The 18,325-nt window shown below is 38.7% G+C and overlaps 1 protein-coding gene across 2 annotated transcripts in view; it reads right to left on the bottom strand.

The window, feature by feature from the left end:
* Positions 1-15,742, bottom strand: part of OBI1 (ORC ubiquitin ligase 1) — a 42,008-nt gene extending 26,266 nt beyond the window's left edge. Inside the window, exons 1-4 of one of the 2 annotated variants that reach the window (XM_048215667.2) lie at positions 15,586-15,675; positions 11,611-11,665; positions 3,528-3,663; positions 1,348-1,439 (exon numbers count right to left, since the gene is read on the bottom strand). In XM_048215667.2, coding sequence (XP_048071624.1) covers positions 1,348-1,416 — 69 coding nt within the window. In that variant the 5' untranslated portion in view covers positions 1,417-1,439; positions 3,528-3,663; positions 11,611-11,665; positions 15,586-15,675. Of the gene's footprint in view, positions 1-1,347; positions 1,440-3,527; positions 3,664-11,610; positions 11,666-15,585 lie in introns of both variants that reach the window. The other variant, XM_026493448.4, reaches the window with a different exon arrangement.
* Positions 15,743-18,325: the final 2,583 nt, after the last annotated feature.

Here is an 18,325-nt window from a genome sequence, read left to right as displayed (position 1 = left end):
CTCTCTGTCAAATAAATAAATAAATAAAATCTTAAAAAAAAAAAAAAACCAAAAACATACATAGTCCATTAGCATGAAACTAATTTGGAAAATTTCCATCACTGTGTCAAATCACCTTCACAAGAAAGAAAAGTAGTGCATGATCTCACTTATACGTGGAATCTAAAAACAACTGGATACATGTAAGCAGAGTTAAACAGTGGTTACCCAGGGTGGGGAGGTAGGGGAAATGGGGAGGTGGGAGAAAGGAGATGGGTCAATATGTACAATGTTGTAGTTATGAAGGCTAAATAAGTCTAGAGATCTCATGTACAACATGATGACTACAGCTAATACTGTCTTGAATACTGGACTTTGCTAGCAGAGTAGATTTCAGGTGCTCTCACCACAAAAATAAAAGTATGTGAGGAGATGGCTATGTTAGTTGGCTTGAGTGACACAATCATTCACCATGGATATGTATATCAAAACATCATGTTGTGCCCCTTAAATATATACAATTTTTTAAATTTTTAAAAAGATTTTATTTATTATTTGAGATAGAGAAAGAAAGAGCTCGAGCACAAGCAATGGGAGGGGCAGAGGGAGAAGGACAAGCAGACTCCCCACTGAGCGGGGAGCCCTATATGGGGCTCCATCCCAAGACCCTGAGATCATGACCTGAGCCAAAGTCAGACACTTAACCAACTGAGCCACCCAGGTGCCCCAAATATACACAATTTTCATTAAAAAACAAAAAACCAAAAAAAAAAAAAAAAAAAAGAAAGAAAGAAAAATAGCATATTTCATACCAAAATCTCTTTGCTGGTAGTTGACATAGGTATATTTATTTTATGAAAACTAATCAGGCATAGAAATATCAGGGAATTTATAGACAAACCAAATGGAATGACAGTTACAGCCACTGTTTACTAGAGCATTCATAATGCCCTGTAGGGACTGGAAGACTGACTTTCACAAGAGGGTTTCTTTTCTCTCCTAAATTGAGAGCAAATACTTACAAAATGATGTGTCTGTTGAGGACAAATTTGAAATTAAAAAAAGGAAAAAAAATGCTCACATTTGTTCCTGTCTTTTATTTGAAATAGAAAAGGAAAAAAGAAAAAAATTATCAAATAAGATATTAAACAGGCTCCACACCCAACACTGGGCTTGAATTCACAACCCTGAGATCAAGAGTCACATAATCTACTGACTGAGCCAGCCAGACGCCCCTCAAATAAGGTATTTTTCAAATGGCATTTAAAATAAGATTTTATTGGATGTTAACAAGTCCAGAGACCGAGAGAGCTCAGTTATAGCTTGAATTCAATGCTGTCCTCATTTTAAATTATAACTATTATTTACCTCATACTCTTTGTGGAGTAACTCAAGTCTAGTTTTCCGAAGGTGCTTCCTGACTGTATGGCTTAGCATAGGTTCACTTTCACTTGTTCCTCCTAAAAGGAGAAAAAAAAAAAAAAATCTAACTTTCATTCCGATTTAGGCAGTATGAAAACAAAGATAAACGATTTTCTTATTGTTGTATATACTTCTCCAGCTTAATTTCTACCCTTTCCCTATATACATACTTGGGGCTGCCACCTAGGCCTTTCTCTATCTCAATCTTGAGAAAAGATAAATACCAAATAACACCATAAGAAATACCTTCAGTAAAATATCATGGGCATTTACTTACCTGTGTATCTTATTATAGTAAACTCAATGAAGGCAAAGGTTATATTTTGTTAATTATCACATTTGGACTACTGTAAAATTTGAATACCAGACAACTGTTCAGTTATAATAAAACCAATGATTATATTTATATTTAACCAATAATTATGTAAGTATTATCCATATTATCAAATTTCACATAATTCTCCAGTATATCTATATATATCATAATACATGAGTTCATATTATCATATATATATTATAACTAATGTATTCAAACCTACCTAGTTACTGATAAAACAAATGAAAAGATTAACACATATTTTTACTGAATCTAACAATCCAGTTACAATACATTATGAATCACAGCATTAACTCTATGCCCATAACTCGATATGCAAACACTCAAAATGAATTCTTCCTGAGAGTTCTTCACATATGCTGTGGTAACTTTCTTTGTACTTATTAGTATCATGACAGCAAAGGTATTTTACAGATGTTCTTTTTCAGGACATTCTATCCAAATACAAGGATGAATGAACTATTTTACTTGAGAGAACTTATGAAATATCACTTAGATATGAATGAATAAAGGCAGGAGAAAGGATGTGAAGAGAAGCTAGGGAAAACACTTTCAAATTATTTTAATCATCAAAGTTCACAACAGAAAAATATTCCTTTACCAGATTTCACCCAAGTACCAAGAAAGAAACCTAGGAATAATCTGATTCCTCCTTCAGATTTCTTAGTTCTGAAGTCCTACTAGTTCTTCTTTTGTTCTAGTATATATCTTCCTTTCCATTTCTACCATAAAAATCTTACTTAAGCCCATTTTCCCTAAATTGGGATTATTACAATGACTTCTTGTGTTTTCTGAAAAGTGTTCTCTATACATAGGTAATGCCAGAGTCACTTTCAATTTTTCCTAAAGCAGAAAGAAGTAAAAATCATTTTCATTTCTGCAATCTAAGAATAATAACTTATATGAGCAGAATAAAATCCAAACACTAAAAAAAGCTCTTTAAATGTTTAATTTTTCAAGGATCGTCTAGTTCAAGTTTTATTTCCCTTTTACCCACACTGGTATGGCACTGAATGTTCTTTTTTATCCTTAAACCAGACTTAGTTCTCCCTTAACTGGGCTACAGCCTCCTACCTGACCTACTCACAGCATGTCTCTCCCCTTCAACCCAACTTACATACCATCACCCAAGTAATATTCCTCAAGCACATTTTGGATCTTGCCACTCCTGTGTTCAAAACCATCAGCTCACTTTACTTTTCTTCTCACCTACAGACCAAGTCCCTGAATTAGTTTATTACTCAAGATTCTCTGCACTAAAGTCTCAATTTACCTTTTCAGTCTTATTTCAGTACTCAGACCCAAACTAAACTACTGATCATTTCTAAAAACATGCTTTGTGTTTTCCTATTTCTAATCCTTAGTTCATGAAATTTACTCTGTATGAAATGCCCTCCCTAACCTTCACCAGTTGAAATTTTATCCATCCTTAAATCTCTTAAGGCCAACTGCTTTATGAAACCTTTCTTGATATTCCCAGCTGAACCTCCTTGCCTGAACTCTATGGGCCTCTTTTGACCTTTAGCATCTGCTACTTTAAGCCATTAATATTTTGGTCCATATGCATAGCCTCCACCATAAAGTTAGTTCCACAAGGCTCTAAGATTTCTCATAGTGGCTCGTGCCCCTCATGTGTTCACTTACAGATTATACAAATGACCAATCCATCCAGTATGACAGTGGCAAAATGACATCGGTGAAAATTGTCTATTTTAGTCTTCCTTCAAATATACACTATTTAGAGAGTGATTCAAATCTGCTTCTATGTGTTTATAAAACAGGCCCTTACCAATAATCTCTTTGCAAGGATTTTCAGGCGTGATGGGGACTCTGCAAGCTGGACACTGGCTATTATTCTTCAACCACAAATCGATACAAATTGAACAAAATACATGGTTGTTGATGCATATGACAGGCTGACGTACCTTTGAAAAAAGAAACATTACTTTTAGTACAGGACAACAGTCATAACTAGAATCCCAATAGGTTTAGTTTAGAGCAAATAAATAGTTTCTCTACAGTACAGCAGAGTAGGTGTTTTAAGAGGAAATTATCCAGGATTTATAAAAACACTGGTTTATAATTTAAACAGCAAACAATGCTGACAGAAATACTGACATACACTAAATAAACAAATCTTTGACTCCATTTAAACAAGCACAAATACTAATACTTTACATTTATATAGTCTTATATTTTACAAACGGCTTTCACATATACTTTCTCTCTCTGTGATTCTGTTTTAAATAGTCCTGTGAGGTAAACACAGTAAATATACCTCACAAATAAGGAAACCAAATTGTGAAGAAATTCTGTGGCTCGGTCAGGATTATTGAGGTGTTTTGACTGTATATAATTGTTTTATAAGACAGAAAATAGAAGAAAGAAGTTACTTTAGTTTTCTATCTGGTGTTTGTTTACACATTTAATGTCTATCTCTCCTATTAGAAAGGAAGCTGCATGAGAACAAAAACTTCCTTCATCTCATTCATTTCTAAATCTCTGATGCCTAGAAGACAGCCTAGTACACAACAGGTACTCAACAAAAACTCGTTGGATTAAGTAATTGCTATTAAGACAGTATTTAACACTAATTAGTTAAGGAACTGCCAGAGGGAATAATAACAATATTCTTCAAGTAGCAAAAATTTTTAAATAAAAACCGAAATGACATGTAAATGCTTAGGCTTTCACTTGATTCACAAGGTAATATTACCGTGGGACTCAAAACACTGTGTAATATTTTCAATATTTACCTGCTCTAATAATAATAAAAATACCATTTTAGAGTCCTTCCTCACTAGAGATCAGAAGATTAAGAGGAAACAGAGAAAGTAGAAGGAGAAGAGACAGAACTACCACAAACCACTTTCTGCAGAGAAAACACTTGTGCTACTTACTCTACGTCTGCCTAGGAAAGATAGTGAGTATTCATTAATTCGAAAGGGTCTCTATCTTCAAAGAAATCACAGATGTATGGTGATCCATGACAGGCAGGAAATCATTTTAAGTTTCACTGTAAAGAACTCTTTGGTCTTAGTCTGATTTTCCAAACACGGAGATGCTCTCTTGATTATGAACACTGACATATGAAAACTAAACAGAAAAGATGATTCAGCATGCATTTAGACTTCCTCTTGGAGAAACCAATTCTAATTCATTCGGTTCAACTAATCTGAGTGAACAAATGAATAAGACCATGAAAGACAGCTTCTCATACTCTTCTTCCAAGTGCTCCTACCTACAGCAAGGAATGAATGCTTATCTAGAAGGTATTCCTGGTCAGAGTTTCAAGAGGCAGACAAGTCTAAATTTCCTTTACAGGTTCTGTTTTTTCCTATAAAGTCATGTGGTTTGTCCAAGTTCACCATTATATATTCGCGGGTGTTTTCATTTCATCTTTAAAGTCATGAAATGTTTTAAGAACAAAAACCTTCTCAAACTAAGTACCAGAAAGATACTGCCTTATCTATCCTATAGATTCCTGCAACACACACACACACACCCTGAATTCCTACAATACTCCTAGAAGTATGTGTACCCCTAAATTGAGAAATTCAACTAAAGAAAGAAAAGTTATCTCCTTGAACTTTTAGAGTAGTGATTTAATTTCTTTTTTTTAAGTCATGAACTCATCTAAAATGGATGAAAGCCAATGGTCAAAACATAAAACTGTGCACATTTAAAAAGATTCAAGATGCTCTTCTACCTCTTATAGGCTTCCCTCATTAGAAGCACATTTAAAGGCAATCAGTATTTTCCATGTAATTGCTTCCACAACAAAGGTTAAGTATCTCCCCAATCTAAAAAATGCTTTTGGATAACTCAGTGGTTGGTGCTATCATTAACTAAGGTGAGAAAGATGGAGGAAGAGGTCTCACATGTGGTAGAAATTAAGAATTCTGTTTTGGGCATATTAAATCTGTGATGCCAGGTGTACTTTTAAATGGATAAGGCAGAGTCTGAGAATCACTGGCATAAAAAATGATGGCATTATATCAACAGGACTGGAGGAGATTCTTTCATGGGCAGAGTAGCTAGAGACAAGGGATTCCAGCAAGCAGAGGAAGGAAAAGGAGGAGCAACCAGCAAAGGGAACTAAGAAGGAGGGGCCTGTGCTGGAGGAGGTCTTACAGAAGCCAAGAAAAGAGATTTTCAAGAGGAAGAAAGCAGCCAAGCATGTCAAATAATAACAGAATGAGCTTGGGGTACCTGGGTGGCTCAGTCAGCTAAGCATCAGACTCTCAATTTCAGCTCAGGTCATGATCTCAGGGTTGTGAGATCAAGCCCCAAGTCAGGCTCCTCACTGGGCATGGAGCCTGCTTAAGATTCTCTCTCCCCCGGGGCGCCTGGGTGGCACAGCAGTTAAGCGTCTGCCTTCGGCTCAGGGCGTGATCCCAGCGTTCTGGGTTCGAGCCCCACATCAGGCTCCTCTGCTATGAGCCTGCTTCTTCCTCTCCCACTCCCCCTGCTTGTGTTCCCTCTCTCGCTGGCTGTCTCTATCTCTGTTAAATAAATAAATAAAATCTTAAAAAATAAAAGATTCTCTCTCCCCCTTTCCCTCTGCCCCTGCAACCTCCACCCCTAGAAGGAAGGAAGGGAGGAAGGAAGGAAGGAAGGAAAAGAAGAGTATGAGCTTGATATGGACAAAGAAATGACTATGGGATTTCATTACATGGAAGTCACTGTGATCTGTTACTGACAAGCGCTGTTTCAGTAAATGGTAAGAATGGAAACTTGATTGAAGGTTGAGAGAGACAGGGAAAGGTTAAGTAACAACAGAGAAATACAGACAACTCCTTCGTGTTTCATTGTAAAGAAGTCAGCATAAGAATTAAGACCATGGTAAGAGATGCCGAAGAGAATGATACAGTAAAGACGGGATGTTAATGATGGAGGAAGAAAAGGAGAGATTAGAGCCATAGGCAGCAAAATCCCTAAGAAATCAAGAGGGAATGAAATCCAAAGCACACAGCAGAGGTTGTGGCTTTTACAGGCTTGAGGATCCATCTTTCATTGTAACAAAAGGGAAGGCCACGGGCCTGAGAACAAATGCAAAGGGGTTAGAAGATCTGTTGATGGAAAAATGAGACAACTCGTGTTCTAAATATTCCAATTGCTTATATTTTATCTTTAATATGAGGTAAGGTTAGCAGCTGAAAGTGAGAAGTAGGAAGGGATATCAACTTGAGAAAATAGAATACAGCAGCTATTTTGAAAACCAAGAAAGTAAATTTACTAGTAATTTACATACAGTAGGATTACCAAACATTTTTGAGTTCCTATTTGAGATCTGTGATTTTTACTATAAACAAAACCCAATTAACACAGGTATGTATTTTTCTTACCAATTTTTACCTGTTCAGTTTTAGGCAGGAAGCAAATAAGTTGTTGGGTTTGCCCAGAATTGGATTTTTGCCAAAGAGAAAGAGAGAGACAAGGGACTGATGATAATAAATGACCATGGCTAACAAGAAACATGAGTATATGAATGGTAATGATGACAGTGAAAAGTGATATTCACAGAGTCAACAAATTGGTCTTGATAAGGCTGAAGTAATGCTGGAGAGTAGGTATGATGAAAAGAGAATCAGAGTGAGATGCTTATAGTCAAAATACCAGAGATGGTACAGCTGCTTTCTTTAATGCTTTTTTCCTGGGCCATCTTATCTGACATAGTTCTATTTTCTCTCTTAATCTCATGTATCACATGATGTTAACACCTTTTTTATGACAACTCCTAAGAATCCTCTGTAACTGGATCTCAGTAAGCAGCAGAGCTTGGGCTTTGAGAGACAAACCTGGGGCTAACTTCAGCTCTGCCACTTGACCTGTGTGACCTTAGGTAAGCGCTTTAGTTACAATGCGCATAGGTTTCTGTCTCTGAAGACAGTGGCTTAACTTAGTATACTTTTCATTCAGGCATTAAGATTTAATACTGTAAAGATATAAACACAGAGGGGTTGATAGCAATCCCTCAAAAAAGAAAAAAAGAGAAAGAAAAGAAAAGGTAACAGTATTACTGTAATCTGTGCCTTGGAGCCAACTCCATGTAAGGATCTTATAGCTGCCTCAATCATAACATGTCCAAACCCAAACTTGGCCTCCTCCACACATTTGCTCCTCCTCCTGCACTCCTTCTTACCTAAGTTAATGGCACCACCACCTCATTACTTGAACTAAAATACTCAGAGCTGTCTCTGACTCACCCTTTTTACTTAGCCTCACCATCCAATTGGCCACAAATCCTGGTATCCTATATTAAGTCAAAGTAGCCAGAGATTTTAAGATGCACCAATATTTTATGTACCACTAAGAAAAAAGAATGAAAAATGCTGCCAATTACAACTGTAAGATGCCATCACTTGTAAGATACTGCCAGGTTTCAAAAAAGTTATAATGTGAAAAAATTACACCCTAGAATTGTCAAAATTTGGCAAATCTACCTTTAAATGTTTTTTGCTTTGTTTTATTTTTATTTATCATCTATCCCTTCTTTTCCATCTTCACCTCAATAATGAGTTCAGGCTCTCATTCCTTTACCCATGGATCTATTGTAATGACCTCTTCCCAAGGTTCCTGGCTTCCAAATATTCACTTCTGTCCACCTTTTTCTTTTTTAAAAAAAAGATTATTTATTTATTTGTCAGAGAGCACACAAAAGCAGGGGGCGGGGCAGAGGGAGAAGCAGGCTCCTCGCTGAGCAAGGAGCCCGAAGTGAGACTCCATCCTAGGACCGTGGGTTCATGACCTGAGCCGAAGACAGACGCTTAACCGACTAAGGCACCCAGGCATCCCTCTGTCCACCTTTCATACTGATGCCAGAGCAATTTTTCTAAAATATGGATCAGCAGCTTTCACTGCTCTCCTGAAAAACAGCAATGATTTTTCCCTGTTCACAATTTTAAGTACAGCATTCAAGAACAACATAAGCTGGTTCTTAAACAGCTCTTTCATCTGCTATTTCAATACTGAACTTATATTTCAGTACTTGATATAACCTACGCTTCAAAGACACAGATCTACTTGATGTTCACCAAATTAATAAGAACAGTGGAGGCTCCCTGTTTATTAGGCTCTCATTTCTTAGCTTGATATAACCTGCTGATATAATCCAGCTTCCCCAATCAAAATAGAGTCCCTTCCACATTTTAAGATGAAAATCAAATGCTACCTCTTCTGCAAGGCTTTCATTAATCCTTTTTAGAATTAACTGGGTCTTTGTCTGATTTTCATTAAGGGTACTCCCTTATACATCGATTTAATGTTCATTTCTTTCTGTACGGTACTTAGAAAGTTGTTTACTTCCTGCTTCCCTATTAGATTTCAGGCTCCTTGGGGGCAGGGGATGGGCATGCTCATCTTTGTATCCACCTACAGGACCTGATATAATGCCTTGCACACTCTAAGATTAATAAAAGTGAATTCTGATGTATTAAAATGAAAGGCTGAGATAATGTTCCTAAAAGTGTCTCAAGAAGCAAAAGGTCGATGGCCACTGCCAAACTGTGAAAAAGCAAAAGTTTCACCTTCCCATTTAATATGCCAAATTCTACAGAAGACCAACCACAGGCAGACTACTTAGCTCTCTCTGCTGAGACCATTGGCAATCCCACCCACAGGAGAATTATTTTCACTGCTTGATACCTGGTATTGTCACTGTCATTGTGTTGGAGCTTTGAAACAGTTGACTAATTCATTTCTTTGGACCAAGTACTTATGAGATGATGATTTCTAAACGATGGTTTAAATTTAGCTTAGGAGAAGAGAAATCTATAAAGAAGTAGTAACTACTAAAACAAATGACTTGTTATTTGACTATAACCTATAGGAGCAAAATACAAAGAATCTAGTGCTCCCTCAACTCCTGTCCACCCCCTTCCTCTACCCAGATCCTGGTATATACAATACCTAAATATGCACATAATTTTCCTTAATATAATCTTCCTGAGATACAGAAATAGTCAAGAGTTGCCTGTTAATACACTTTATATCCAATTTACTCTCAAATGAGATCTGTGGCAATAAAACAGTATTCTTATGAAATAAAAATGCAAGATGACAATGGCAAGTGACATGTACAATTCCAAACTCATCTGGAGTAGGCATGTCAAAATGATATTCTAGGGTAATACACCCTGAGGCTGGTGAGGAGAAAGAGAGAGAGAAGAGAAAGCGAGGTATGAAAAGTGGGCTCTTCTCACTGGAATGGGCCTGAGGGGTGCAGTCCTAGGAGCAGAAAAATTAACCCTAAATCTGTAATTCTACTACATAGTTTTGATTTCCTCTATTTGAAGATGTTTCAGTTTTAAGAGACCACTCTACCACCAAAGCTCCTTTCTTAAAAAAATGATGTAACTGAGATGTACCTGAGAGGTGTCAAAAGGGGTTATTCATTAATATCCATATCATCCTAGACTCACCTACTAGACGTTATTATACACTGGTTTAAGACAAGGTTTCTCATCTTCAGCACTACTGATATTTTGGAGTGAGGAACTTTTTGTTGTAGGGAGCTCTCCTGTGTATTGTAGAATGTTTAGCTAGCATACCTGGGCTCTACCCACTAGACATAACTAGCACACCCCTGGAGACAATCAAAAACATTTCTAGGCATTGCCAAATATCCCTGGGGGATGAAATACACTCCCACCCCTTTGAGAACAACTGGTCTAGGATATTCACATGAAATTCCCTAACAACCTAATGGCTCCGGTAGTATCGAATTCATTTTCAAGCTGTGGAAACTGAGACTCAAGAAAATAATAATGCAGGTTACAAGTGGCAGAACCAGTATTTAACCAACATTCAATGTGACTCAACTGCAAACTGAGTGCTCTTTCAACTAAGAAATAGATTTTTCTTCCTTAGGGCAGAGTTAATAAACAATAGTCTGAGAGTAAGAAATAGAGGGCACATACCTGAAAGAAGCAAAAAATTAGGATTAAGACTTTGGGATCAGTAGGGGCTATAGAAAAGGGGCACTGATTGAGGTGATGGGAGGGAAAGGCAACTTAACCAACTGGCCTGGCAATTACACTTAAAGTCAACTCTTCTGCCTTTTATCACCTTTGCTAAAGACTAGAGCTAATCTTTCTTCAAAGAATATTCTTTCTTGCACCTATGTCAAAATTTTATGGGCTTTATGAGGCAAGACCTAGAAAGACTGTGAAAAAGAAGGCTGAGGTAGAAAAATGATGGTAATAGCTCCACCACCATCACCAACTTTGGGAATTTGGAAACTTTTCAAAATAAAATTTCTGGATTGTTCTTGTTATGTTTCAAGAAATCTTTGGCTCTGGATCAAAATTTCAGTTCTAGAACTTTAAAACTGTGTGATCCTGAGAACTAAGTTGCTTAATGCCTACTGGTCCGGGTCCCCATTTCTGTCTAGGTAAAAGGAAAGATAATACATTTTGCCTCCCCCACCTTTATCCCCCTGGAATGCTTTCAGGAATCTTATTTGTTTAGTAACTATTCCAGCTATTACATACTAACCTTAAAATTATTAGGATATATCAACACTTTTTTTTAGTTAATTTTTTATTATGCTCTAAGTATGCTAAAAAACCCACAATATTATTATACATTCTTTAAAGTGTCTGCATTCTTTAAACTTAATTCGGAAAAGAGAAAAATGTAGCCCATATGGCTTTTTTCAAATCAAATTACTTGTGATAGTCATGTACAAGGCTGGTTCTTAAATCCACTCTTGGGAACTAAGAAGCAATCAGGACTCGAATGTGGGCTCAAGTGTACTGAGATTGATAACATGCTGGCCAATCAACAGCCTCTGATGAACACTGATGAATGAATTTAGTCAACCTAGAATGAGGACTCTAAGTTGCATAAAGCTTTGTACCTAGCCTTACCTTGTCAACATTTTAAATCAACAATATGGGTGGAAAGCAAGGCAAGAAGTCCTCCCTGGAAAAAAAAAAAAAAAAGGATTCTTCCTGTAGTATTCTTAGCTGGAAACAGTCTACCCTATACTGGACACTACAAGAAACAGACACCCCACATCCTAAGGAAGCTGATTTCATCTCAGATTATTGTAGCCAGAGAGAATGCCCTTATATAAGTAGAAATCTTAATATTGTGGAGCTATGCAAAGCTTGGTTCCCTTCCAAATGAAAAACAGTTTATATTTAAAGATTCACTATCATGTCCATTCATTCCAACAGAGTCCATTCCACTTATATTTAAACCTCAATTTCAACTCCTTTCCAAAAGATTTCAAAATACTCTAGTTTATTTATATTTATTTTAAAGTGTGGTGTCCCAAACTGGACTCATACTCAACTGAAGAATAACTGAATACAATATATTAATGTTAAACAGCATCAGAAGTCTAGTTGCTTGGAATTTCACTTCAGAACCTCTTCATCCTTTCATTATGAAATGGGCCACATTTGGGAGACATGCCACTCATGGGAAAATGCAGACATAGTCAATAAAGGTATTACATGTAACAATCATTTGATTTCATAGCTTGAATCCTATTTGAAGAGATAAATGACTGGAATTATCTAAAGATAAACTGGTCTGTAGCAATCTGGTGCCAGGACCAGTTCTGTCATTTAACAGATATCCTGAACTAGATCATTTCTATATTTCTGCTTGCTGGCCCAACAGTCCAGGGCAAAGGGAAAAAACTGAGGAACAGGCAAGAAAATAAGTTACACAAAACTCATCCCACAGGATGTGTACCTACCTTCTTCAAGCCACATAGAGCTCTTGTCATATTGGCAAGGCTGCTAAACATTATTGAGCAGAGAGAATCCACCTTTAAGACTGAGGTAGAGACAGGCAGAAAATGTAAAATGTCTAAACTGTCCCATTTTAAGTCTATTTGTATCCAAAAGACAAAGTATTGACAATGTGCATACTTAGGCTATCTCCACTACTTCTTTACCCCTCCATCCTCCCCCATCCCAATCAGCGTCTATATTCAGATCCGAGGTCTCTCCTACCCTCACCTTCTCCTTTAAGCATTTTTTTGTTTGTTTTTTGTTTTTTTGGTTTTTGGTTTTTTTACAGTGACCTGTCAGGGATAACAGCCCCTAATTCTGTTGAACAAGCAAAAGAAAAGGATCTTGCTGATGGTGAGATTTGGGACAAATAATGAGGGCGGCAAAAGAATGGTTATCTGGAAGAGGGCTAGGCAGAAAGGACCTTAAGGTAGAGCTCAGAGTTGGCCAGAGATGCTGTGTCAGGGAGGCCGAAATAACAATGGGAACATGGTACTTACTATCCCAGGTCATGCTATCTCTAGTACCCCACAAATACCAGTATGTGGGGAGGATAAATAGCCCAAGCAGATCAGATTTGCTTTAACTATACAAAATGCAACAGTTATATGGAACCAGTTAAAAACCTCTGGACATACTGTGGCAATTTCTAGAACAAACAGGTCCCATTTCATTAGGAAAACAAATCTTTATCAAGTGAGTGCACTGCCTCAGAAAGCAACTGGGAAGAACAGTTACTTGAAAGGCTGGTTTCCTCACATGAGGGCCTGTCTCAGCACCCACACTAAAGGTAAAAATTTATGGAATATTATTATGTTCCAGACCTTATGCTAAGCACTACATATGAATTACTTGATTTAATCATCCCAAAATGCAAGGAAGGATGTTGCTACTATTACCATTCCCATCTTACAGATGAGGAAACTGCTCTGAAAGAAGTTAAGTAACTTGTATAAGGTCACATAACTAGTAAATGGAAGAAGCTAGAACTCATGCAGTCTGAACACAGAACTCAGGCCTTCAGCCACACCTTTAGCCTCCATAGTAGACAGAAAAAGATGCCAGTTTACAAATCGTTAATCTTTTATTAGCAGATTTCATTTTAGAACACAGCTAACAAATACAGGAAAAAAGAGAGAGAGAGAAAGGAAGGGAGGGAGGGAAGGAGACCCCAAGAGTGTCTGCTCACATGAGTTCTTAGGAAGTAATCTACTGAAGACACAGATGATAAAGATAGAGGTTCAGGGGCGCCTGGGTGGCATAGCAGTTAAGCGTCTGCCTTCGGCTCAGGGCGTGATCCTGGCGTTATGGGATCGAGCCCCACATCAGGCTCCTCCACTAGGAGCCTGCTTCTTCCTCTCCCACTCCCCCTGCTTGTGTTCCCTCTCTCGCTGGCTGTCTCTATCTGTCAAATAAATAAATAAAATCTTTAAAAAAAAAAAAAAAAGATAGAGGCTCAAACCAGAGACTGTCTTAGCTTTCTTATGTTAAAAAAAGGTGGGGGGGCAACCAGCCTATCTATCTCACAGCACTAGTGAGAGAAGTAAATGAATTAAATACATACAAAAGCATTCTGTAATCTGCAAAGCACTATTCTCTACTAGTATCATTTCCGTTACACACAAAAAGCATAAGTATGGAAAATCAACCAGGCAGAACACATTTTCAACACAACTGCAAAACGGCCTGTTAACTAATGGAAACTAGATACAATGCATACAACTAAGACCAAGTGAAAATTATTTCCCAAGGTATTTTTATCAGCTTGTAATGCTATTGCTGGGAGTATATTCACTCAGAATTTAACACATACTTGTGGGAACTTCATGTCAGAAACCAAATTAGACAAGCAAACACAAACATCATCTTCTCCTCCCAGCTATGTATGTAGGCAGTGGCAGCAAATGCCAGCTCAAATACCACCCTCCATGCAGCCATTCTAGATCTCTCCAGTCAGAATTGACCAAGCCATCCCCTATATGCTCTCACAGCACATTTGCTATTTTCCTTGGCATTTCATTCTGAGGGATATCAGTTGCTTCCAAGCCTGACTTTGTACTTCCTGAACTCAGTAAATTCACACAGAACCCCAAACACCTAAGGCAGATGATTCCGTTGGCTGGCACTCAAATGTTTACTGTATGAAGTTTGTATGTCTCAATTCTAAATATGTGGCTGTAGTTTCAGGCTGCATTTTAGGGTAAACACAGACACACCACAAACGTAAAAACAATTCAGGCTGGAGAAAAATCTGATTGTTCATACATAGTATCTTCTCCTTTCTTGATCTATGCGTTAAAGAAATGCTCTTTTAAAAATCGAATGGGAGGCACAAAAGGAAACGAAAGAGCAGACGAATGCTTTAGAACCTTCAAAATTCCGTTTCTAATTCAGAAGTACTCTGAATGTTTCACAAACACAGTAGGCACCTCTTGCAACACAAAGGGAGGGTATTCTATCTCATTGCTGATCCGTTGTTGGAATAAAAGACCATGCCTCTCATTTTAAACACCACTCAGGGGCGGGTATTATTTACTTTTCAAATTTTGAACCCAGAGCAAAGGCCACTCTGAAGGCTGGGTTAAGCAAGGGCAAGGAGGTTGGAAATGGAAAAGACTCCCCAACTAGCACTGCAGGCAGGCCCAAGGACATGAACACTCTACTTGTGTAGGGGACGAAGGAATCCTAGGCAAGGCTCCCAGGAAACGTGCTTCAATGGGCTTCACTACACGCCACACGGGTGGCAAAGGGGCGTAAAATACTGTTGCGATTCCTTTTTGACGAGGCCTCTTCGACGCCGGAGCCGGCCGGGTGAGGCCGCCGGCGGAGTCAGAGCCGCCTGCCGCTCTCCCTTCAGACCCCAGGCCGCTGTCATCCTTCTCCAAAAGGCACACATATGAACCCAGTAATCACGACGCGCCCCCTCCGTTCCCCAGGACGCGGCCTCCCGTTGCCTGAAGAGAACGCAAGTTAGCGTCTGCACCCATCTCGGTGCCTCACGCCCCGTCCCCGCCACACACGGAGACCGGCCTCGGCTCCGGAGGGCGACTTCATACCCGACCCTGTTTCGTAGAAGTGCCCAGAATCACCCATTACCTTCCCCAAGCAAATGTGGCACGTGATGGGCAGAGTGAGCGACAATGTAACGTTCTGCACGGTCTGAGCCATGGCAGCGTTCAGAATCCCGCCAACACGGAAGTCCCGCCGACGGCAGCTCCTCGCCGCGTCTGGGGCCGCGCGAGGCCGGCTACGGCAGCCCGGCAGGGCCAGAGCCCGCCAGGGGAGGAAACGAAAACGCGCTTTCGAAACGCGCGGTCACCACGGCTTTTCTCTCCTTCCTTCTTCCCTCCCTCCCTTCTTTTCCTCCCTTCCTTCCTTTCATTAAAAAAAAAAAAAAAAAAAAAAAATCCCGTGTTGGGGAGCTGCACGATTCTTGAGAATGAGAAGGAAGGCAGTATACTACAGGCACCGATGGAGGATCCTGAAAGTTCAAATGAAAGAGTAGAAGTGCGGAGCCGAGAGAAAGATGGGGAAAGCGATTTTAAGAGCCTTGCTCTTTCCCAGAGCGTGGAGGGGGGAGAGTTTTCCGCCTAAAAATTAAACGCTACACAGTCTGGAAACACATGGTGCAGTCAAAACAGGAAGAGAAAAGATTATATCTATACCTTTTAATTTTTCAAAACAACTTTCTGCCGCTCTCAGGTCTTTTTCCATTCTGAAATGATGTTATGTCACTTAAAAGCAACAGTGATTGTCTTTTGATGTTTCCGAAACAGGTTATATTTTATCGCAACTTTCCCTGAAGACACGCTTTGCGTTGGCCCCTCTGTGGTTTCTAACAGAGACCGAAGGGTCGGAGCCACGGACTCTGATTTATACCCGTCAGTGAGAAAGCTGCAAATAGTGCCAACCATCCACACTCCTGGAAAGCACTTGCACAAGCTTTTAAAGCCTACATCTCAGGTATATGTTGGATAAGATACGTATCATTGTGCTGTAGAACTCGGAAGGACAGCAGTGTCTAAGCAGGTTCTAAGTCAGCATTTCCTACCAGTGAAAAAGAAAAACTCTAAAAGTTCCTAGATGCGTCTTGATTAGCAACAGATTAGGAATTTAACAGCAACTAACTTTAAGTGAGAAAGAGCCAATGTAATTAATTTATGCAAACAAATACAATTTGTGAGTAGGGAGATTTAGAAACAAAACCAAGGGAAGGACTTCCAGTAATCTTTTCTAAAGAGAGACAGTATAATCACGAGAAACCCGTGATCAAAGGAAAGGGGTTCTGGACCTGTACTGGGAGCATAGGAATTCCCTGCCCCCAAAACTTCCTGGCTCTACTGGTTTCAGACCATTTATTTAACCTCTCTGCTTCTTAGGTTCCTTCTTGGTAAAGTGTGTGCGCGCGTGTGTAATAAATGAGGTCAATGTATGCTTACTATCATGTTTCAAAGAGGCAGACAATAATGAGACTGGACCAGCCAGTAATTCACCTAAAGAAGGCCAAGTCCAGTTCAAAATTGTCTCACAGAGGACAGTGAGAATTCTTCCAAACAGCTCAAAACTTCATTTTCTGGGAATTGGAGGCCATATCATGTATTTGGAATTGGAGAATTAGGCAAAATAGTCACATCGCTTGTCTGGTTAATGGCCACTTTTTCAAAACGCCTGGCAAAAAGTCACCTGGTTTGGTTATTTTCTGGCTATTTGAAGTAATATTTTTATGGGGTCTGGAGTTCACATGTTTTGCTAATGCATCGTTCCTGTCCCTGGCTGTAAATCTCAGACTTCAGAATGAGAAAGCTCCAGGTCATTCATTACCCACTGTCATTCAAGTTTCACCTTTTCCCCATCCTGCTGTGTTCTTCCTTACTCTCACCTTGCCCATTCCCTGTTCTCACCTCAATGACACTTGAGATGGTATGTTAGGACTTGTCATTCCCACCCTCTGAGTGGGATGTAGAACTGAGAATGTTCTGCCTCTCACATCCACCCCTGGAAACAATGTAGCAGGGAAACATGCTGAAGACAATTTTTTAAAAAATTCTTTTCTGTTGTTAATGGAGCAAATTCATTTTTTGTTAATCACCTTGGTGACTGGTGTTAATACTCAGTCACAAAGTGAGTTTAAAAAATTGTAACCTACATTTTAAGTAGAATGTTAAAATCTAGAGTATTCCCAGCCTCTCCTTACACATTCACTGTCATTGTCGCTGCTCCTTGGGGCTGTTGTCGTAGTTTATCCATATAGTTATTTCTATCCTATTATAGTTGGTTGTTTATGTGTTTGCCCCCACAACAGACTGTTTTTTGAGGTCAGAGATTGTGTCTGATTTATCTCTAGTATCTGGTACTAGGACACTATTCCACAGAAGGTAGTATTTTATTTAGCTACAGACTCAGGCTATTTTAAACATTGCCTTTACTTGTTTTTCACTGCAAAATGGAAAACTGTGTTGCTTTTTTGCTAATTATAAAAATAATAAGGCTTATCTTAAGAAAATGAAGCCATTTATAAATATATAAAATAATAAGCAAAAGTTCCTCTGTACTTATTCCTCTCCTTTATATCCTGTGTGGTAATCACTATTAAATTCTAAATCATATCCATACAAACAGTCTAATTCATATATTCGTGCATAAGCACAAATAGGATCATACCATAACATACCTGCTTTGTTTACTAATGCTTGTGAATTGGCGTGTGTGCACACACACACACACACACACATCTAAATAATATTGTTAGTAATACAGGCTGATGAGTACTACGTCTAGGTCCAAACTGATTCCAGGCCAATTCCCAGGTGTCACTTTAATAATACAAATGGTTTAA

The sequence above is a fragment of the Ursus arctos genome, unplaced genomic scaffold (assembly GCF_023065955.2).
Source record: "Ursus arctos isolate Adak ecotype North America unplaced genomic scaffold, UrsArc2.0 scaffold_10, whole genome shotgun sequence".
NCBI classification, from domain to species: domain Eukaryota; kingdom Metazoa; phylum Chordata; class Mammalia; order Carnivora; family Ursidae; genus Ursus; species Ursus arctos.
Note: the sequence above shows the minus strand (reverse complement) of the source record. Positions and strands in the feature narration are given on the sequence as shown.